The sequence below is a fragment of the Notolabrus celidotus genome, chromosome 21 (assembly GCF_009762535.1).
Source record: "Notolabrus celidotus isolate fNotCel1 chromosome 21, fNotCel1.pri, whole genome shotgun sequence".
Classification (NCBI taxonomy): domain Eukaryota; kingdom Metazoa; phylum Chordata; class Actinopteri; order Labriformes; family Labridae; genus Notolabrus; species Notolabrus celidotus.
In genome coordinates this window covers 15,412,607-15,435,708 of record NC_048292.1, presented here as the reverse complement: position 1 = coordinate 15,435,708, position 23,102 = coordinate 15,412,607, and the positions used below count along the sequence as shown (strand labels likewise).

At 41.1% G+C, this 23,102-nt stretch overlaps 2 protein-coding genes across 4 annotated transcripts; one reads left to right on the top strand and one right to left on the bottom strand.

The window, feature by feature from the left end:
• Positions 1-15: 15 nt before the first annotated feature.
• lta4h (leukotriene A4 hydrolase) lies at positions 16-10,895 on the bottom strand. Of its 3 annotated transcripts, none has more exons than XM_034673189.1 (20): positions 10,613-10,895; positions 9,225-9,336; positions 6,175-6,305; positions 5,974-6,094; positions 4,039-4,107; positions 3,852-3,956; positions 3,355-3,407; positions 3,199-3,271; positions 2,825-2,965; positions 2,630-2,653; positions 2,437-2,507; positions 2,137-2,248; positions 1,909-2,053; positions 1,653-1,756; positions 1,463-1,533; positions 1,326-1,380; positions 1,154-1,249; positions 980-1,062; positions 770-874; positions 16-503 (listed from the first exon to the last, which is right to left on the bottom strand). In XM_034673189.1, exons 3-20 carry the CDS (start codon positions 6,237-6,239, stop codon positions 365-367), a joined length of 1,632 nt encoding a protein of 543 aa, XP_034529080.1. In that variant the 5' UTR covers positions 6,240-6,305; positions 9,225-9,336; positions 10,613-10,895; the 3' UTR covers positions 16-364. The 3 variants fall into 3 exon arrangements, with proteins under 3 accessions (XP_034529080.1, XP_034529079.1, XP_034529078.1); XM_034673188.1 differs by lacking the exon at positions 10,613-10,895 and adding an exon at positions 9,438-9,460; XM_034673187.1 differs by lacking the exon at positions 10,613-10,895 and having other exon boundaries at positions 65-503; positions 9,225-9,419.
• On the top strand, positions 10,618-22,451 carry dennd6b (DENN/MADD domain containing 6B). The gene is made up of 20 exons (XM_034673190.1): positions 10,618-10,892; positions 17,240-17,278; positions 17,371-17,413; positions 17,492-17,601; positions 17,717-17,797; positions 17,933-18,038; positions 18,126-18,205; positions 18,367-18,429; positions 18,506-18,561; positions 18,787-18,909; positions 19,123-19,218; positions 19,353-19,447; positions 19,886-19,951; positions 20,032-20,096; positions 20,182-20,271; positions 20,977-21,030; positions 21,113-21,222; positions 21,321-21,423; positions 21,555-21,629; positions 21,730-22,451. The coding sequence occupies exons 1-20, from the start codon at positions 10,749-10,751 to the stop codon at positions 21,850-21,852; spliced, it is 1,722 nt and encodes a 573-aa protein (XP_034529081.1). The 5' UTR covers positions 10,618-10,748; the 3' UTR covers positions 21,853-22,451.
• Positions 22,452-23,102: the final 651 nt, after the last annotated feature.

The following is a 23,102-nucleotide window of genomic DNA, read 5'->3' as shown; positions in this document are numbered from 1 at the left end:
CGGCACACACCGAAGTTCATTTTTAAAAATCATTCAGACTTTAATTCATTGAGTCAGATTAATGTCAGAGGGATAAAAATGTGGGTTATTTATTTAAGTCTGTTTATCTTTCCTAATTCTCTGATTCACTCTCGTTTTCAGATTAGTAACAGTACGGTTTATTGATTCATTTGATTTTCCCTGAGAGGAAACGTTTAAAACAAACAGGAAGTTTACAAAATAGCTGATTACAAACAGGGAACCACAGAGAGCAGCTGCAACTGCCACTCTGTGTTCTAATACACTGTGTGTTTATGGATGTGTGTTTGTTCTACTGTGTGTTAATACTGGTTACAGCCTGGCTTCAACGGTCTGGTTTCCGTTGTTACAGACTAGTGCTGAGGCTGGCGTCCACCTTCAGGTCTTTGGCGACGAGTCCGGCGGTGACCGGGTGCATTGCTCCTCTGTTAGCCAGGAACAACTGAAGAGCTTCATCTTTGAACTTATCAAAATTATACACCTCTCTGAAAAGACCAAACAAACAAAGGAGAGGGAAAACATAAACAACAAACAGAAAAACTGCATCACACATTTTTCTATCCTTCATTATTTTTACTGTTGCTGTCACTCTCTTTTTATCTTCCTCTTGTTGTGAAACACTTTGGGCTGCATGCTTTTATTTTGAAAGGGTGCTTTATAAATAGAGTAAAGTTGAGTTGAACTCTGTCACATAAACTGAACACTGCTTCACAAGTTGTAAAGCCACCAGGTGACAAGTGAGCATACTCACTTGAAGAGAGGTCGGGTGAACTTCATCCGGCCCTGCTCCGTCGCCATCTTAAGCGCCATGGGAACCGCCTCCTCCCACCTGGACCGCACACACAACCTCAGCCACCTGCAGGGACAACAGCCAATCAGAGAGGGGAGAGTACAGAAGGGAAGGGGGTCAGAGAAAGGGGAGGGGGAGGGGCTTAACACAGAGGATGTCACCACGTCTCACCTGAAGCGGATCTCAGAGTTCATGAAGGAGTTCAGGTCGTAGACTTCCTGCATCCTCTTCACGTGAGACAGAGGAAGAGAAGCCTGGAGAAAAGACAGGGAGACAGGGGACTGTAGTGGTCTGTAATGGTCTATAATAGTCTGAAGTGAACTGTTGTGGACTGAAGTGGATTACCTCCTGGAGCAGTAGCGACAGGAACTCAATGAGCTGGTGTGAGGAAAGGTTCTTCAAATCGTTCTTGTTGAAGCCGCTCAGGTCCTGGTTTGTGGCCTGAAGGGGGGCAGAGGAGGAGGTTAGTCACTGAAAGAAACACTAGAACCAGGTCCAGGCGAGGTCCAGGTCTTACCTTGATCCACCTCTTGCTCAGAGTGATGCAGGCATCGGCCAGTGTGGTGTCGTACCTGAAATGCAACAAAGAAAAATCAGGATACAGGGGACCAATTTATGGTCAGACTAGAGGACCTGATGGAGGTCTGGACTCACTGAGGTTTGACTGGAGGCATCCCGGGTGTGAACATCCAGGCGTTCCAGTCCACTTTGTTCAGGATGTCCACCTGAGACAAAAGCACAGCTCAGAGTTACACACATTCAAGTACAGAGCAAACCAGACGCAACAAGTCCTGATCCTGCTAAACCCACAGCTTCATAATCCAGCCCTCCTCACATGTCTCACCTTGTCTTTGAAGTAAGTGAACAGGTAGTTTTTCCACTCCTCAGATGTGACGCTGCTGTAAGCAAACAGCTGGATGTACGACTTCACGAAGCCCATGAACACCTCTGAGACAAACAGGTGAAGACAGGTCAGACACGCCATGCTGTGATGTCATACAGGTGGATGAATACCTCACTACAGGTCAGACACACCCTGCTGTGATGTCATACAGGTGAATGAATACCTCACTTCAGGTAAGATGTCATACAGACGTTACCTGGCCCCCCCATTAGCTCCTCCAGGTGATACAGCAGAGCAAAGCCTTTCTCGTAGGGCACGGAGGAGAAGGCATCGTCGGGGTCCACGTCTTGCAGGCTGGGGACCAGGTTGGTCAGGGGGTTGTTGGCTCCGAAGGTGTTCACCTGAATGATGTCACAGGCAGGTAAGACAATGAAGCACATGAGACAGGATGTGGGAATCTTAGACGACAGGTCCAGGTCCTCACCGAGTCCTGCAGGTCCTTCCAGCCTCCCATGGCTTTGAACTGTCTGAACTGCTCGCTCTCCATGCTCCTGCCGATCATCCTCTCCAGGTACACCGTGTGACCCTCGTTCAGCCTGAGCGCCAGAAAGAGACCACAACATTTTATCCATCACTACCTTTACCTTTACTACACCTCATCAAGTCTTGTTACCATATATGGAAACAGGAAATGAAATACCTTCTGAGCACACCTGTCAAGACGCCCCGACTGATAAGACTTCACATCTGCATTAATAAATAAACAGCCAGTATGTTTGTTTACCAGAAGTGCTCCCAGGTCTTGTTGGTGACCAGGTTCCCTGTCCAGCTGTGAGAGATCTCATGAGCGATCACCTGACAGGAAGAACCACACATCAACACCTGAACAGGTAGGAACATTTATAACGGACAAACATATCTGAACAAGAACAGGTGAATAGCTTAACAAGTGAAGAGGTTGATATGTTGATACTCACATTGGACAGAGATTTGTCTCCAGCCTGTAGACACAGGTCAAATGATGGTTACACACGTTACATTAAAAACATCATACATGTAAGAAAGTTTCATTATACTATTGTGATACATTAACGTTTAAATTAAATGCATATATTCACAATCACTCAAACACACTCTCATACAGTATATTGTGTATGTGTGCGAGTGCGTACCAGCAGTGTGGGCGTGGCAAAAGTGAGGCATGGGTTCTCCATGCCTCCGTAAGGGAACGATGGAGGAAGAACCAGGATATCATACTGGCCCCAAACATAAGGACCAGCCAGATCCTCAGCTGTCTTCAACATGGTCTCTGTCTGAAAAAGAGAGACAAACACACACACACACACACACACACACACACACACACACACACACACACACACACACACACACACACACACACACACACACACACACACACACACACACACACACAGTTATTTTCTATTGAGTTAAAATGTATTAACATCAGATCCATAAGACAGTCACTGAAGTTTAGGTTCCAGTAGAACCAGTGTGTGTGTGTCTGTGTGTGCGTGTGTGTTACCTCTGAGAACTCAAACGCAGCTTTGTCCACAAACTCTTTCTCTGACCACACTCTGGAGCGTGGCCCAATCTCCCTGTTGACCAATCAAAGCACAGAACACTGTTTAACCTGCAGCAGGTAAAGCATGACATCATTCACAGGTGAGACGGAGCTTACCTGCTCTCCAGAGCTCCCACCACGATGGCAATCAGGTAAGAAGGCATGGGCACCTGAGGTCAAAGGTCAGAGTGATGTCAAACTTTAAATGACATGTCTTAGAAGGTACAGTGTGTAGTATTTAAAGGTGCAATGAGTAATATCTAAAGGAGCAGTGTGTAGTATTTTAAAGGTGCAGTATTTAAAAGGTACAGAGTGTAGTATTTAAAGGTGCAGTGTGTAGTATTTAATGGTGCAGTATGTAGTATTTAAAGGTGCAGTGTGTAGTATTTAATGGTGCAGTATGTAGTATTTAAAGGTGCAGTGTGTAGTATTGAAAAGGTGTAGTGTGTTGTATTTAAAAGTACAGTGTGTAGTATTTAAAGGTACAGTGTGTAGTATTATACATATATATATATATATATATATATATAGTGCAAATCAGGATTCTGACAAACAACAACAATACCGACAACACCAACACGTTTACGAAGAATAGAAGAAGAAGAGTGACTGACTGGCTGTCTGAACCTGTACACAACACGGTTGTTATCCTGAGGATCCACTTCCTGTCCGTCTCTCATGGCACTCATCACCGCCACCAGGTCCTTAGGAACAGACACCTGACAGACAGATCGCAGGTCACATCTCCCAGGCAAAACAAAGGTCACCTTAGATACCTGTGTGTTCATGTGTGTGTTTTACCTGTGCGTAGTAGGTGTGCTTGATAGATGGACTGTCCTGACAGGGAAGCATACTCCTGCAGTGATGAGCCTGTAAGACAAAACTCAGGGAGTCAATATTCAGGTTGAAGAGTTCAGACTGATATGAAGAGATTAAATAATATCAATGAAATAATAAGTATGATGATCTGAACAGAAGCAGTCAGTTGATTCTTTTTTTAAATTTAAGATGCTTTTTTTATGAAAAGTTAAATTTGTATTTAACTAAAAGTTTAATTTTTTTTCTCTGCCTGCAAACGTTTCAGGTGAAAACTCTGAGCTCTGACTGGTTTTCTGTTTTGTCAACGGTCACCTGCAGCTTCCACCTGACGCAACTTCCTCTAACATCATTCTAGGTTGATGTTTGACAACCTGAGACCAGAGACAGTTACAAAAAAGCCTGAAAACGGGAAGAAAAAAGACGAACGACAATCTGGTCAGTTTGTACACAAACACACATATTTACAACATGCACATATTGCAACACACACTTTTACAACACACACATTTACAACACAATGACTGTTTAGAGTGGGGCTGTCTGAACAAGACTTCCAGCGCTGTCACAGTCACGAAAGGAGTGCCTCACGGGTCAGTGTTGGGACCACTGCCATTCATTCTTTACATCAACAACATGACACTGATGTACTGCGCAGCATCTGCTCTAGCCCAAGCTCTCTACCAGTTACAGATGGCTTTAACACTATGCAACAATTTTGGTTCAACACAATTTGATGATTTCAAACAAAACACAAGTCATGCTGTTTTCTAGTAAAAAATCTAAGCCACCAAACCTGCCAACGTCCACGTCTAAGGGAACACAGACTGAGATTGTACCTTAAGAGTTATAATGGTATTTTTATCAATGAATCTCTGTCTTTTACACCTCATATTGAGCAGCTGATGAGAAGAGCGAAACTCAAACCTGGGTTTTTATTTTACAATGAAAGACTGGACCATTGGGGTATTCGTATCTATAAGTATATTTTAGGTCTCCTTTCTTTGCACTGTCTAACCCACGTCAGACAGAGGAGTGAAGGAACTTATAATCTTCAGTCCAAAGAACTTTTCTTATTGTCTGTTCCAAAGGTCAGAAGTGAGATGGTAATAAGGCGTTTAAGTCTCACTGAGAGATTTTAAAGGACTTGAAGGCAGTCACATGTAGCTGAAGGTGCTCTGCTTGAAATTCTACGATTTTGGTTTTGGAACAAACATTTTGAGTTTCATTCTGTGATGTACTTTTATGTTTTATAGATATTTACTTTGTATTGTGACTCTATGGTAACCCTGTAAAATGTTCTGCTGCCTTTCTCAACCAGGACTCACTGAGAGAGATCTTAATCTTGAGGAGTTTCTTTGGTTAAATGAAAGAAAAACACACACTAATACACACATTACCAACACAGTCAATGTGTGTCTAAATCTGTGTGGGTCTCTATGAGTGTGTCTCAATGCGAGTATGTCTCCATGTGTGTCTGTGTCTCAGCTTTTGTATGACTCAGTGTTCATATTTCTCAGGGTGTGTCATGGCATGTGTGTATCTCAGTATGTTTGTGTGTGTCTCCATATCGTGTCTCAGCGTGTGAGATCACTGTATGTGTGTCTCAGTGCTTGTGTGTCTGCCTGTGTGTGTCTCAATGTGTGTGTGCATGTGTCTCTCAGTGTGTGTGTGTGTGTGTGTGTGTGTGTGTGTGAGTGTGTGTGTGTGTGTGTGACTTAGTATGTATGCGTTAGTGTGCGTCTCAGTCATGTATGTCTGTTTCAGTGTGCGTGAGAGTGTGTTAGAGTGTGTGTGTGTGTGTGTGTGTGTGTGTGTGTGTGTGCGTGTGTGTGTGTGTGTGTGTGTGTGTGTGTGTGTGTGTGTGTGTGTGTGTCTGAAAATGTAGATGGGTGTGTGTCTGAAAATGTAGATGGTTACCTGACACTGGCTGAACAGGTAAGGTTGTTTCTTCCCGGCGGTCTGCTCCGCTGAAAGCCACTGCAGCGCCGTGGCCGATGGGGACGTCTCATAGGTCACCTCCAGGATCACCTGCTGCCCTCTGATTGGTCGACATAAAAACACATTTAAACATTTTATTTTGAAAAAGACCTCACTTGGGGACATCGGAGGAGAGCTCACCTGGAGAGGTCAAAGGGCAGGGTGATTTCCAAAGGCGTCCCCTTGAAGGCGTGTTTGGGGCCCATCGTAAATTTGGCCGTCTGTCCATTTGCCCTCACGGAGATGATCTTCAGGTCTCTGCTGTCTAGAGTCTGCAGATTAAAAAAAGAACACATCTGTTGAGTCAGCACTAACACACAGCTGCTGATAAACACACACCTGTCACTCTCTGGACTCTGTCTACACACCTGCACTGAGACACCAACCTTTGAGACAAAGTCCAGGAAAACACAAGCCCTATGATATTAAATACACACCTAAAGCTGTGATTAATTACCCACCTGTCCTGATAAATGAGCCTGTGAGTCAGAGTTTAGGGACCATGAACTCGTTTAAGCTGCGTCAGATCAAACTCCATAAAAAAAAACAACTTTATGTAAACATGGACCTGAACAAAACTTTTTGACTGATCAGAAAAACATAAATACTATCAGTAACTCAGTGATTATCAGGAAGAACAGTTTTCAGACTTCTAGAAAAAAGACAGGAAAAGAACCTAAACACTTAGTCTTTAGAAACAAGGTTAACTTCCCTTTATAAGTTCATTAAGCAAAACATGTTTAGAAACTATTTCCTCAATGTGTTTCAGCATCCAGCTCTCTAACAGCCAAAGGAAGTTACAGCCACATGTGGTGAGACAAATGTGTACACAGAGTGAATCCACAGAGATGAAAACTCAACTTGTATATATCCTTTATCTAGAAGCTGACCCCAGCTGACCTTTAAATGTATTTCTTTGGACACTTCCTCTTAGTGACCTCATGAACTGACCTGAAAGGGAATGAACAAAGTGAAACCTTAAGGGTGGCCACACACTTGACGACTTTGGGCCTGATTTGCTTTAATGACCAGGGGGCGTGGCCTAATTCAAGGCTTTTTGTAACCGAAAATTTGTCCGAGTTATCCTCAAGTGTGTGACTATTTTACTGCTCCTGACTGAATCAGAACCCCCCAGACCTGAGATCACAAATATCAAACATGTTTAATATCTATGATTCCAGGTGGGACTCGCTCTGATGCAATACCTGAAATAATCAATCAATCAATCTTTATTTGTATAGCGCCAAATCACAACAAACGTTATCTCAAGACGCTTACCGTATTCTATGTTAAAATTATTAACAGAGAGCCAACATCAAGACAGGATAAGTCTCAGTCTTCTCTCATCTTAATCCATCATGAGCATTGCACCTCGCAGTATTTAGCTAGTTACAGCGGCGAGGAAACACTTCCTTTTAAACAGGCAGAAACCTCGAGCAGAACCAGACTCGTGTTAGACAGACATCTTAATGAGAAGTAGACAGAAGCGTCACAAACCAGATGTTGTGTTATTTTACACTCAGCCTAATCCAGACTGATTGCTGATACCTGTGGGTTCAGTTATTCTTTGTAAGTTTGATGCATCACATGTGGCTTTAACTTCCTGGGGAAGACTAGACACTGAAATGCATCTAAAAGAAAGTGAATGAAGTTCTACTTAGATTGCCAATTTAATAAAATGCATTTATCCTTTTTTCTAAAGATAAGTGTATAGATTTTTTTCTTGTCTCATTTTTCTAGATTTGCTTTTACTCTCCACCTAAGAGCAACGTCTTTTTGTACTATTAGCAGTTCTATAGCACAGCAGTAGTATTGTTTCAAGACAGTGCCTGTAAAATATTGTGGTTGACAGATGTGCAAAAACTAGACCGGTTGTTTAATTCTGACGTGTTTAAACAAGCTAATATTGTTTCAAAAGCCTGAAAAAGAAGACAGTCTTTGTAAGACTATCTTGTATATTTTTATTTTATTTTTTATTCTGTTATAAATTTCTCCATCAGTTTCCTTACAATGAATGATCTTGCTGGGCGCTCTGACCCTGGACTGCACAAATGTATGGTGTCTTGTAAGCCCATGTGGGCAGGGCATATGATTGTTTGCATGACACAGTAATAAAATAAAAACTGAAAACTTCTAAAAAGCTCTCTTCTTCCATGGTTTTAGCATTTTTAAGATCTTATTTAATCAAAAACATTTGTTTTTTTATTTAATATTTGAAGTTAAACTTCTTCAAAATGTGACTGATTTAAATTCCAACATCTGGACTATTTTTTAGACTTTGCAGATAATAATATAAGATAAGATAAAATATTACTTTATTGATCCCCGGGGGAGAAATTCAGTTGTTGCAGCAACCCAGACGTAAGTACAATCAAGAAAAAGTTCCAATTAGTAAAATAAAATAAGTAAAAAATAAAAATAGATAAAGATAGAATACAATTTAGATATATACAATGTTAGAAATGGAATTTAGATAAATACAAATGTTACAATTGGATTCAATAGTAGTAATTACAGGCAGTATTAAAAATGTTTCAGTAGTGACAGGTTGACATGGTGTGATTACAGTTGGTAATGACAGATTAATCAATATAATAAAAAAATATTGGTATACAATATGACCATAAGTTGTAGTAAACAATAATAATGTAATATAACATAATATAATATAATGTTGGAATTAATTTCAATTACTCAACAGCAATACATGTGTTATTTTAACACAGAAGTAACTGCAGTGTTATTCTGTTACAGTTTTTAATTTAATCCAGTTTATGTGACTAAAAGAGAAACTGAAACACTCCTGCTTCATAACCACTCAGTTACTACTCAGGTTCAGTTACCTGAGTGTTAGGTCACATACCTGTGTATCTCTGACAGCTCCACCTCTATGTCAAAGTCCTTAACACAATCACCTGCTCCTCACAAACCTTTATTATTTATTTCCATCCAATATTTCCATCAATAAGTGTTCTCATCATGTATAGATAATCAAATAAGAGTTAATTTTCATATCTCTTTTTAAAATGATGTTTGTTTCTTTGGTTTGGAGACTGAACACACCTTTTCCTTTTATTCAGTATTATATTGTGACGCCTTCAGGGACCTTACACACAGTGTGAAATCAGAACACTCAGTCCATTAGCTCCTAGGCTACCACGCAGCAGAGAACCGGGGTCCGTTAACATTACCAGAGTGGAGAACCGGTCCTCCAGAGCCTCCACCGTCAGCTCCACCTGGCCCTTGATGACGTGCCTGTCGAAGTTCACGTGCAGGGACAGGTTCAGGTGTTTGGTGACGCACCTGGTGAAAGAGGAGAAAGAGCACGGGTCTGCAGACATGTTGATGGTCCGGTAACAACGGAGATACTACAGTGGCAGATTCACTTGAACCCACTTATGTACCGGAACATGCTTTACACACATCCGGGACCGGCCCCTTCAAAATAAAAGCCTCAACATACAGGGAGCTGTGGAGTATCATGCCTTCGTTACTAAATCTATGACTGATAAAGACAAATACGGAATTCAAAGTTAATCAATCACTGAAACAGAATTATATTTGAATTAAACATCAACAAATTATCATATTCATTTGATTAAAATTATATATTTTTCATAAAGATTGTATTTATTGCTTTGTAAGTAAGTAAATTGTATTTAGTATAGCAGAGTGTTTTTAGAGTTTTGCAAAAAACAATTCTACACATTTCAATTTACATACAAATATTCATTACAATAGGTATATATAGAAATCAAACTTAGACAAAAGCAGCACTCTCTTTTTTTTCACTCCTTCAGACTTCCCCCATCTCCTCTCTTGATAAAAAAAGAACTTACAAAAGAACTGTACAATCCAGACTGAATACAACTCGGCCACCAATTGAATCAGGGAGCACAAAGAACACTCCAACATGCATTAAATAGTTGTATAGAAAAATACCTTCTTGATAAAACATCTCACAAAAGTGTGGACTGGTGCTATGTATAAACAGTCTAAAAAACTGCAGCTACAAACTTCTGTACAGTAAACTCTGGTTTGAAATTATTAACATGGCTATTATTCACAGACACATATATTTTTAACAACAATAACATAGTATGTCATTAAATAAGATTGAGAAACTGAAAGGTCTATTTCAATAAAAACTAGTTATACATATATTAGGAGTAGCGTCTCCGGGGGAGGAGGGGAAAGGATGTGTTTAAGAATTTACTGAAAAAGTACAGTATAGCACCTTTCATAGAATAAAATCACAAAGTGCTTCAAAGGAAAAATATTGAAATTAAAATGAAATCATAAAACAGTAAAATAAACAGACAATAGCATAATTAAAACATTAGTCTGTACAAGGTGAGTCGAAGGCCTGTTTAAATAAATTTGGCATTAAGAGTTTTTTTAAAGTGACAACAGAGACAGCTGAATTAATATTTACAGTGATTTTTGTGATTAATTTGAGTTCATTTAGTTTTGTTTTTTTTACTCAAACAATGACATAAATAATGTTAAAAAAAAAAAAAGAATAATGACACTAAATATAAACAGTGGTATTGTTTGTTATTGTTCCGGGGTGCAGTACCGCCTCTCCTCTAGCAGGGGCTCCCTCCGCTCTCCGCGGCTCTCCGGTGTCTGCCTGTGTGCTTCTAGTTATGGAGGACCGAAGGAGAACCGGAGGGGGGTGATGATGGAGGTCTCAGGGCGGTGATCGGACCGTGATGAATCCGTTTGACCGCTCCCGTTCCCCGCGTCGGGAGGAGGCGGAGCGCCCGGACAGCCGGTGTCCGTGGGCCCGCTTCTCCTGCTGGCTGGAGTGCGTGTGTGTGGTTACCTTCGACCTGGAGCTCGGACAAGCCATAGAGGTACAGGGCTGTTAGCTTAGCATCGATAGCATGGTTCTTATTGTTGAGCAGATGATAAGCACTGATTGGACTCAGGTGTTTGCAGCAGGTAATCAAACAGTGAAGTGCGCCTGGTCGCTGTGTTGATGACAGGTGAACCAAACTTCCTTTTTAAAAATGTCTCTTTTCCCTCTGTGCCATCCTTTCAGAGCAGAGCAGTGATTCTGTATCAGGATATTCCACTAGAACTGTCAAATACAGTGTGCCAAGCAGTTCGGGGAACATTTAAAACCTAAATATTTACATTCATGAATACAAATTAAATAAAAAACTACATTTCTGAGGACATGTTAAACCTTGGTGATGTGCAGGTGTGTGTGAGTCTTCCCTGTGCAGGGGTGTCCTAGTGGGGGGAAAAGTGGGACTGACTACCAGAGGCATAAGCGGAGCGACCGCGGGGGCAGAGGGTGCGGCCGCCCCAGGGCCCCCGCTCAGTAGGGGCCCCCTACTGAGCTACTTTTTTGACAGGACCGGTAGAGTGGATGTCTGTCCCTGTCCACAATTGGTGTTGTAATTAGAAAACATTCAGACTAATATATATTTTCAGTCTAATAAAACCTCCCGTTGTCGTTCAGTTAATAATCCCCAGAAACCCCAATAAACTAAGTGAAAACGCATATGGCATGACCATTCAAGACTTTTTACCTTAAGATCGGCCCACAAAATGCTTTCATCTTAGGCTAGTGCAGACCACAATAATGCTCAACATATGTTCACGTACTGGTACACTGCTTACTAATAAAAAATGTTTACAAACAAATCGATATTAATCCTTTCTAGGCTTACGATGGACGCATTTTTCCTACATCGTACCACTGTAGGTAGCCCAAGATCCATTAGCTGTAGCATTCGGCTATGATTATTACTAAATCCTGTTACGACTGTGATTATAATGTGTGTTTTTAGGTGTCTCTATTTATTAGAATCGGTGCTGGAAATATGCATGCATGTTGCTGCGTCCCTCTCGCTCCTAACAGGTGCACTTTATCTCTGTGCGGTGATTGGTTGGACTTCAGCTCGGCAGGTGATAGGCCGTGTAAAAGGGCTTTTCTCTTCATCAGCTGTGATGTGACGCAATATCACCAGGGAATCCCAGCTCCCTCGTCTCCCGACCGGCGTTTTTAGCATTTTGTTCTCGGCATGGGATTTTCTGTTAGGTCGTGTTTGGGTGAATCGACAGTTTAATCTTGTTTCTCCTGTTTTTGTTAAATAGGGAGGTAGCCTTAAGAAGATGTAAACCATACAATTTATGTAGGCCTAAATAAATCCTTTCGTTGTTATACTTTGAAATACTCATTTTTGTCCTTCTTATGTTGTGTCTCGGTCATCTATACGGTCATAACACCTGGAACTTTAAAATATAAGCTAATTTCTCAAGTACATGTAGGCCTAGATAGAAAGTGACGAAAAGGGCAGCAAGTTCTGTCTCCCTTTTGTCCTCAGCTCAGTTTCAGCACTGGACAGCGCCGCACATGACGTCGCCATTGTGAGATCGGACTCTCGCGCTCGTATACTTGGAGTCTAGCTGCGCGGAAAAATGGAGCGAAAATACAAATCTGGTGCTTTAAAAAGAAAGGAGCGAGAGGGTAAGAGAAGTTTAATAGAGTTATGTGCTCCTCTTACTTCCTACTTCTCGGTTCAAAACAAAAATGGGGATAGTATTGATACGCCGAACAACCAGTCTACTGCGAACACCAGTCTGACAGCGACTAACAACGATGCTAATAACGATGCTAGCATCAACAAAAGTTCCACAACGGAGGACGAGGACCGCCACCAGCAACTGGGAGCTTCAGGCACACAAATGGCAAGTGATGGGGTGGAGGAAAGTATCCCAGCTGTGAATGCTTCCAGCAGCAGTAGCACCACAGGACCTGATCGTCACCCGGCAAACATTTTGTCCCAAGAGGAGTATCCAACCGACCCATACCTCTTTCAAAACCGGCCTCTCACCACTGAAGTGATCCGAGCCGTAATCAAGCACGGCCCGTGCCAACCGGGTTTGAAGGACAGCTTCAACCATTTTCCGTATGACGAGGAGAAAAGACGCTTTAACCCATCATGGTACAAGCGTCAGGTGGGAAGCTCCGGCACAGTGGAGCGACAGTGGTTAGTTTATTCGCCTACAGCAAACCGACTGTTTTGCTTCTGTTGCTGGCTGTTTGGCAAAAATCCAACCGAAAGTGCTGGGAAATGCTGGGCCGATCCATGTATGGGCTTCTCTACTTATAGAAAAGGGATAGAGCGGATTGAGTTGCATGAAAAGTCCAGTGCTCACCGCGAGGCAGAAAAGTCATATTTAATGACAAAGTTTCGTATAAGCCAGGACAGCACTGTGGTTGCGGAACTCATAAAAGCTGAGAGAGAGCAGGTCGAAAGGAACAGGAGGATCCTGCACAGGTTGGTCGATACCACTCTTTTCTTAGCTCGACAGGGTCTGGCCTTTCGTGGCCATAGGGAGTATGCTGGGCTTGGTGCCTCCAGCTCAAATGAAGGGAACTTCCTGGAGCTTCTGAAATTACTGGCACACTACGACTCAATCCTTGAGCAGCACCTGACGAACCCGGTAAGCCGTGTAACATACCTCAGCCACCAGTCACAAAATGAGCTTATTGCGGCTCTTGCCAGCGAGACATTGGACACTATAATAGATGAAGTCAAGGTAGCTAAGTTTTTCTCCGTTATTGTAGATTCAACAATCGACATAACGAGAATAGATCAGTTTTCTCTGTCGCTCAGATATGTCACCAAAACAGGAAACAGCATCGAACGCTTTGTGAAATTTGAGGAGTTGCCTGATGGTGGAGCCGAGTCGTTTTATGAACTTTTGATAAACGCACTCAAGAAGGACCTTGGTCTCAATGTTAACTACATGAGGGGGCAAGCATATGATGGGGCGAGGACGATGTCTGGTCAGTTAACTGGACTGCAAGCTAGAGTGAAGCAGAACTGTTCTGACAAAGCTTTTTATGTTCACTGCTGCGCACACAATCTGAACCTGATACTTTTGGACGCTGCGTGTTCTTTGTGTAGCGCTAAAGTTTTTTTTGGTACACTTGAAACCTTGTACTGCTTTTTAACTTCGAGCCTTCCAAGGTTTAAAATACTAGAGGAGGAACAAGAAAACATGCAACTGGAGAGAACCGTTCTAACGCTTAAGAGCCTGTCAGACACACGATGGGCCTCCAGGAAGCAAGCCACAGAAGCGGTGATACAGAGCCTGCCCGCAATTATAAAAGCCCTGCATCGTATCAAGCACCACAATCACAGCACACCAAAGGCGGCCTCTGAAGCCGATGGACTGCTGTCAAAACTCAGCACATTTGAGTTCAAATTCATGTTGGCGTTTTGGAATGATTTACTCAAAAAGACATACATCCTGTCTAATTATCTGCAACAACAGTCATTAGATGTCAACACTGCCGTGGATCTCATTGACACCACAATGACTCAGATCAGAGATTTACGCACAGATGTTAGTTTTGACGCAATGGAGAGCACCGCAAAAAAGATGGCAATAGAAAGCAACGCGACCACTGAGTTTGCGGAGGAGAGAGCCCGCAAGAGGAAGAGGCACTTCGATGAGGACGCAGAGGATGACCCAATCCAGGACAGTAGAATTCGCTTTAAAACTGAAGTTTATTTTTACGTCCTTGATATTTTTGTTGGACAGTTTGAGAATCGATTTTCAGATTTTAAAGAAATGGCCAAACTGTTCACAGTACTCAACCCGAAGCGATTTGAGCACCCTGATGCTGAAAAGAAAATGCTGGAGCTCGCACGTTTCTATTCAGAAGACATCTCCAAGCCAGAGGAAGTTGTGGAGGAGTTCCACTCTTTTCGGAAATTGTATTCCGAGTTAGCCATGGATCTTAACTCAGATGCAATCCTGCCATTCCTCATTGCCAACGACATGGATAGAGCATACCCAAATCTGGCCATTCTCCACAGAATATACAAGACCATTCCCATCAGCAGCGCCAGTGCCGAACGAAGTTTCAGCCGCCTGAAGCTCATTAAGAGTTATTTGCGTTCGTGCATGGATGAGGCCAGACTATCCAACCTCACTTTGCTGTGTGTTGAGCGGGACATAAACATTGACAAGGACAGAGTGGTTGGCAGGTTTGCCACCATGAAGGAGAGGAGGATGGCGTTTTAAACGGGACAGTGATATGTACAAAGTTCTTTAATCTGTTCGTGTTTGAGTAATTTTTTTTCTATGGATTATACGGAATTGAAAAATGGAGTACACAGCAGGCCGAGGCGAAACAACAATTGGTGAGTGAAATAGCTATAATAAGTCTTAAACTCAAATGCTGGTTATGATTGAAAATGCACTGCTGTGTTGTAGACCGCTGTGTCTATTATATGATGCACTGCTGTGTTGTAGACCGCTGTGTCTATTATATGATGCACTGCTGTGTTATAGACCGCTGTGTCTATTATATGATGCACTGCTGTGTTATAGACCGCTGTGTCTATTATATGATGCACTGCTGTGTTATAGACCGCTGTGTCTATTATATGATGCACTGCTGTGTTATAGACCGCTGTGTCTATTATATGATGCACTGCTGTGTTATAGACCGCTGTGTCTATTTTATGATGCACTGCTGTGTTATAGACCGCTGTGTCTATTTTATGATGCACTGCTGTGTTGTAGACCGCTGTGTCTATTATATGATGCACTGCTGTGTTGTAGACCGCTGTGTCTATTATATGATGCACTGCTGTGTTGTAGACCGCTGTGTCTATTATATGATGCACTGCTGTGTTGTAGACCGCTGTGTCTATTTTATGATGCACTGCTGTGTTGTAGACCGCTGTGTCTATTTTATGATGCCTTCCTGTGTTGTAGACCGCTGTGTCTATTTTATGATGCCTTCCTGTGTTGTAGACCGCTGTGTCTATTATATGTTTTTGTTATTCCTGAGAAAGACAGTACTGGACAATGCACCTGCCTGTCGCTGTCCATCGGCATTGGTGCTGAACTTTTTATTTACAGTCTGTGGTGCTGAACCATACATTAATTAACTAGAGCGTTGTGTGCTGCCCTCAGTGCAGCTGAAACATTTGAACGGAACAGGCAACCTGTTATGGCTATCAGAAAGGGCCCCTTGAGGATGCTCCGCCCCCTCTGCGCTGAGAGTCTAGCTCCGCCCCTGACCAGAGGTATCAAAAGTATTCACATTCATTATACTCAAGTAGAAGTACAGATACTAGGGTTTAAAAATACTTCTGAAGAAGTATCAGCTCAAGTTTTTTACTAGTAAAAGTGTAAAAGTTCTGGTTTCAAAGCTTCTTAAAGTATAAAAGTAAAAGTAATGTAAGGGAGAAAAAATGTCATTAAGGACAAAAGCTTAGGCTGAGCCACAGGGGCCTATAGTGCACTATCCCACCTCCCAAAAAAAACACTTCTCTGAAGGCCATAATGACTATAATGTTATATTAATATGTTAATGTTGAAATAGTTTGGGTTGCACCTGTTTCAGCCACATTTATTCCCATTGAAAATGAACTAATTCAGAATCAGAATCAGCTTTATTCGCCAAGTATGCTTGAACACACAAGGAATTTGAGTTTAGTAAACTGTGCAATGCAAATACATTAAATAATCATATGTGTGTACAAGTGAGCATTAAAATGTTTCATGGAGCGGAGGATATGATGACTCGTTGCCTATAAGTATTGTAATGGTGCAAAAAGTCAAACTTCACGTACATATTATCAATAGCCTTTATTGGAATTTCAATGTACATAAATGTGTTTCTTTTTTAACGATGACAAGCCCAAATGAAATAAGAAGTAAAAAATTGGCTGAAAAATAATTACTCCACTTAAGTATAGATAACCAAAATTTGTACTTAAGTAAGGTAACAAAGTATTTGTGCTTCGTTACTTGACACCTCTGCTGACTACCTAGGGCCCAAGTGGGGAGGGGGGCCCTGAATGGGCCTGAATTAAAATGTGTTTTCTACTGTGCTTTTCTTTTGTTTTGTTATAACTGCAATAAGATAACTAAAATTGTTTGAATAAATAAACAAATTCCTTTCTGGAATTTCTTTCCGGCTCTGTGAGATGCACGTCTCATGCCTAAAGTGGGATTGCCATATTTTCATAGCATCTAGTGTGGCTGAATCTGATTTAATAAATCTGCTACAAATATTAGCAGCTAATTGTAACTATAAGATAAACAAATCAGTTATTTTGTATTATTAAACACCCTAAAGTGATCATATTATCTAATCCCTAAATTGACATAAATCTGAATGAGGTTTGGTCTGACTGGTTTGTTTTTATGTTTTCAGTTGGTGTATCCTCAGGATGTGAAGCTCACTGAGAAAGAGGTACTCATCAATAAATCTACTCTGATCAGTTTAACTATTACACATTCATTGATCAAAGATTCATTGATCAAATTGTTTTTTTATCTTGTCAGAAAACCAGTATCTGCTACCTGTCCTTTCCCGACTCCTATTCAGGTAAGCTCTGATACTATGAGCAGTTGTGTGTGAGGGGACTCGGAGGTCAGAGGTCATGTGTTTCACTTCATTTCCCAGGATGCCTTGGTGACACTCAGTTCAGCTTCAGGTTGCGTCAGTCTGTGGGACGCAGAGCGGCATGGAGGGGGGAGGATGTTTACAACCGAGATGCTCCGGTCAGCCTGCAGGTGAGGAGACGCCGCAATCAGTTAAAAGCAATAATGATGATGATGATGATGATAACATGAGTTCACTGTTTGATCTCTATGAATAATCATTATCTGTCCATGTTTCTCTCTGCAGACTGAAGCGTCCCATTTCTTCGGTTTCGTTTATTTCCGACAGGTGAAGGATGTTTCTGTGAAGAGAGGATATTTCCAGAAGGTCGGATACACCTGTTGACACCTTTTCCACACTGCCAACACCGATTTATAATTGATAATGCAACATTGATGATGTGATTTTATCTGAAGCAGATCATGTTATGTGACGTTGATCATGTGACTGTGTGCGTTGCAGTCTCTGGTGTTCGTGTCCAGGTTACCGTACACTCACCTGTTTCACTCGCTGCTGCAGCTCGTCGCTCCAGAGTTTTTCGAGAAGCTCGAGCCCTGTCTGGAAACAGGTGATGGTGTCATAGTTACATCATAAATATAGACCAATCACATTAATTATTACTGACACATCATATAACTATCACCTGTCCTTACAGTGTGTAATGAGATTGACCAATGGCCTCCACCTGTTCCTGGTCTGACCCTCAACCTGCCTGTGATGGGTGTGGTCTTACAGGTGAGCACAGGGGGCTTGGTCTAATTATTCATATAGTTATTTATTTATTTATTTATTTATTTATTTATTTATTTATTTATTTATTTAATCATTTTATGTATTCATATATTTTTGTATATATATTATATGTTAATATATCATTTTTTGTCTTGTTTTTTAAGGTGCGGATTCCTTCAAAATCTGACAAACCAGGAGGAAGTCCTATCAAACAGGCGGCTCATGAGGTCAGGAAAAGGAAGTGACTTTTTATTAACAGCATAAACTGTTGACAAACAATAAAGGTTTTTTTTGTCTCCTCAGGAACTTTTGCCGGCTCCAACCCTGCTGCCCACCATCCATGAACTCGACCTCTTTAAGTTCGTATTTCATTTATTTCATTTATTTTATTATTATTTTATCTTTATTTCATGTATTTATGTATTCTGCTGTTTTAATTTTCCTGCATTCATTTAATTAATTTATATATATTATTTATTATTTTTGTATTTCATGATATTAACACATTTAAAAAAAACAACTTTCTTTTTGATATCTCATGGGTTATTTTTAATCATGTCATAATCTGACCTTTGACCTCCCAGGTGTTTTCAGTCAGTCCTCGTCCACCTGCAGATGCTCTGGGAGCTTGTGTTGCTCGGGGAGCCGCTGGTTGTGATGGCACCGTCTCCCACCGTCTCATCCGAAACAGTGCTGGCACTCGTCAGGTAAGGGATGAACCAATCAGAGCCCTCCCTGAGATCCTCTTGAACACCTGAAGGATGATTACAGACAGCTCTAAATTCATCATATAATACATGACTTGTAAAATGTTGTTTGTTGTTTTTTAAGTGAACCGTGATGTCCGTTTATTCAACTCCAAGCAGCCAATCAGAGAGGTTTTTGTATTTTTGTCATGGCAATACTTTGTCCTCTCTCAGCTCCATCAGTCCTCTGAAGTTCTGCTCTGACTTCCGACCGTATTTCACGATCCACGACAGCGAGTTTAGAGAGTACACCACCCGCACACAGGCCCCGTAAGTACCTGAAACACATGAACACACCACTATAAAAACACCTGTATAAAAACACCTGTATGGACAAATTTTGCAAAGATGTCATTACTTGTGTGGTGCATTACCTAAGTTGCCTCTCTCCTGTTTGTTCACAGGCCCAGCGTGGTCCTCGGTGTCACTAACCCGTTCTTCATAAAGACGTTTCAGAGCTGGCCTCACATTGTGCGGCTTGGAGAAATAAAGATGGCAGGTAACAAAGATCTAAACACAGGAAGAATCAGAATCAGAATCAGAATCAGAATCAGCTTTATTCGCCAAGTATGCTTGAACACACAAGGAATTTGACTTTAGTAAACTGTGCTCTCTTTGTACAAGGCATAAAAATAAGAATAAGAACTACAATAAAAAATAAAATAAAAATATAATAACAATAACCTTAGCTATAAATACAAAGAAACAACAAATAGGCATGACTAATATGTACAGGCTAAAAATAATATGATAAAGTGCAGTGGTGAGTTGCAGAGGTAGTTTTTACATTATAAAATAGTAGTTAAATAATACAAAAAATAGAAATATGGAATTCTGCTTGAGAATTGTTGCATTGTGTATCTACATGTATATTTACAGAAGTGATGTGGTGATGACATTATGACTCACTGCTCTGCCTGTCTCTGATTTCTCTCAGGTGATTTACCCAAACAGGTGAAGGTGAAGAAACTTTCCAAACTAAAAACACTCGACACCAAACCAGGTAACATGACGCTCTTATTCCTCTGTTCTCTTCAGAATAAAATGAAGTTTGTTGTCGTGACTTTAACTTCCTGTGTGCAGGTGTCTACACAGCGTTCAGGTCGTTTCTGCACAAAGACAAGATCTTGATAAGGAGACTGCTGAAGGTGAAAAACACCCCAAAAAACACGCCATTATAAACACACCTGATGTCTCATATACACAAACTCACCTTTGTGTGTGTGTCTGCAGGGTATCCAGAGGAAGAGGCCGTCTGAGGTTCAGAGCGCAATCATCAGGAGACACCTGTTAGAGCTCACACAGAGCTTCATTATCCCACTGGTGAGATGACCAATCACATCGCTCCAACACACACAAGGCTAAATACACCTGTCAACACCTGACTAATACACTTATTACTACCTTTTTGGGGGAAGTCATCCCTGTGTAATGTCTGTTAGGTGAAGTTTTCCCTGTCTTTTGTCTGTCAGGTGCATTTATCCCTGTTTAATATCTGCCAGGTCGAGTTATCCCTGTGTTTTATTTGTCAGGTGCACTTGTACCCACATGTTCTATATGAAGTTCAGTTATCCCTGTGTTTCATCTGTAAGGCGGAGTTGTACCTGTGTTTTGTCTGTCAGGTAGTAGTACCTGATATTTGTCTATCAGGTGTAGTTATCCCTTTGTTTTGTCTTTCAGGTTCAGTTATCCCTGTGTTTAGTCTGTCAGGTTCAGTTATCCCTGTGTAATGTCTGTAAGGTGCAATTATTCATGTGTTTTGTCTACCAGGTTCGTGTTGTTTATCACGTGCATTTATCCCTGTGTTTTGTCTGTAAGGTGCTGTTGTCCCTGTGTTTTGTCTATAAGGTGCAGTTGTACCTGATATTTCTCTATCAGATGTAGTTATCCCTGTGTTTTGTCTGTCAGGTACAGTTAGTCCTGTGTAATATCTGACAGGTGCAGTTACCCCAGTGTTTTCCCTGTCAGGGGCTGTAATCCCTGTGTTTCGTCTCTCAGGCGTAGTAATCCCTGTCTTTTGTCTCTCAGGAGCGATACATGGCCAGCCTGATGCCTCTTCAGAGGTCGGTGACAGCGTGGAAGGTAAACAGGAAGTATAATGACCTCTCACCATTTTCATCACCTGGGAGTAGACACCTGTTTGACAGAGTTTATGTTTGTTCAGACTCCTCCTCAGGTGCGACCCTTCAGTCAGGATGAGTTCATGGCGACATTAGAGCACACGGGGCCTCAGCTCACATCCCTGCTGAAAGGTGATTGGATGGGACTGTACAGGTGAGTCTCTCAGGTGTATGTATTGACATCAGTAGTTGCTTGTATAAACCTACTTTAATAATCACATCTGTAATGCTCTTATTTTGAAATGTTTACAGGAAGTTCTTTAGGTCTCCAAACTTTGACGGCTGGTATCGCCAACGACACAAAGAAATGACGCAGAAGCTGGAGAGTCTGCACCTGGAGGTCATCTGTGACGCGGTGAGTCACTCCTTGGTTAAATATTACACACAACAATCAAACCTGGATCCCTGTGCACACCCGTCCTGCTTACGTGGTGCAGTAACCTGTCATTGCTCACCTGTTGTACTCACCTCTGGTTGTTTCTGCAGGACCTGCTGGGTTGGACCAAAGATAAGTCCGAGGTGGAGATCGTGGATCTGATCCTGAAGCTCCGGGAGAAGCTGGTGAGTTTTCCTGAGGAGAAAATCAAAACTTTTATTTGATCTTCCTCCAGGAAACAGACAACACTTTTTCAGTTTTAACATTTGTGTTGTTTTTTTGAAGGTGAGAGCTCGGCGGCAGCAGCTTCAAGTGAGAGACGGAGTATTTGACAAACTGGACGATTTTATTCACAACATCATCGGCTCGCTGCCTGAAGACCTGCAGACTGTCCTCAACACACAATAACACACACTAATATTATTTTCTGTGGTCAGTTAATCTGAGTTTAGATTAAACAGCTAAGAGCACGTTAACAGATCACAGGTAGTTAGTAATGAGTTGATAGTTAGTTTAGAGTTAGTTAACAGCTGTTAGAACTATTGAAAGTTTAAAATTGACCTTCATCTGAAGATCAGATTTAATCAGAAAATAAATAACCTGAGATTAATCGATTTAACTCTGATTTGCAATGATGACAGTGAAACTCTGAAGCTGCTGATTGTTTATTTATTTGTTATATTATTTATTTTTTCTTTCTTTGTTTGATTCATTTGTTGTGTCCAGATTTTTTTATATTTACGTTGTTGGTTTTTGTACAAATTTTGACGCTTTGATTAAATTTCTTCATGCTTTGTTTAAAAAGGGACCGAGGATAAAAAGTTTATACATAATTTTTTGGATTATGGAACAAGTTTGGACTCAATTCTTTTGAAGTCTTTTTTCGTTAAATGACGATATTAAGAGTGTGGGACAGTCTGTTTGGGAGGACGGTGGAATAATGTTGTGTTCATAAAAGAAAAATGTTAAATAAAATCAACATTTTTTTATTTATGTCAAGATGAAAATGTTTTGTGTGTTTCTTTTAGATAAGCTGCTTTTGATTTTTTTTTGCATCACTTGAAAGCAACAACCACTCTAATTATAATGATAATTATTTTATTTGTTGAGCACTTTTCAAAAACCAAGTTACAAAGTGATTTACATGGACAGCAAAATAAAACAGGTAGATCATAAAAACACAAGACAAGATAAAGAAATAAAACACATTTTAAAAGACATAAAATTCCCCTAAAAGAACTAAAGGAATGTAATTATTTTTAAAATATATTTCTTAAGACAGTTAAAATAAAATAAAGTAAAATACAATTCAAATAAAATCCTGAAAGGCTCTGCAATAAAGTCTGTTTTAAGAAGGGATTTAAATCACTGCTGCAAGACTGTTAACCAGGTCCAGTAAAGCATCCCACATCACTCCCATCATATTCTCTTTACACTGGCTACCAATCAAATTCAGAATACAGTTAAGATCCTCATACTAACATACAAAGCAATCCATCATCAAGCACCCTCTTATATCTCTGACCTACTCCACCTTTACATCCCCGGTAGACCCCTCAGATCCTCAGACAAGGGTCTGCTTGCTGTGCCTCATGTGAGGCTTAAAACTAAAGGTTCCATCTCACTGGAACAGTCTTCTGCCCCAAGTGCACTGTGCT

Coding starts and splice junctions, on each gene's coding strand:
- lta4h (XM_034673187.1), bottom strand. CDS start 9,374: ATGTCTGCAGACCCGTGCTCTTTCTCCTCTTTCACCAGGTGCGTCACC. Junction 2,508..2,629: donor GAGACAAATCTCTGTCCAAT/GTGAGTATCAAC, acceptor TCTTCCTGTCAG/GTGATCGCTCATGAGATCTC. Junction 1,381..1,462: donor ATGCCTCCAGTCAAACCTCA/GTGAGTCCAGAC, acceptor GTTGCATTTCAG/GTACGACACCACACTGGCCG.
- dennd6b (XM_034673190.1), top strand. CDS start 10,749: ATGAATCCGTTTGACCGCTCCCGTTCCCCGCGTCGGGAGGAGGCGGAG. Junction 17,279..17,370: donor TGAAGCTCACTGAGAAAGAG/GTACTCATCAAT, acceptor TTATCTTGTCAG/AAAACCAGTATCTGCTACCT. Junction 19,952..20,031: donor AACACTCGACACCAAACCAG/GTAACATGACGC, acceptor TCCTGTGTGCAG/GTGTCTACACAGCGTTCAGG.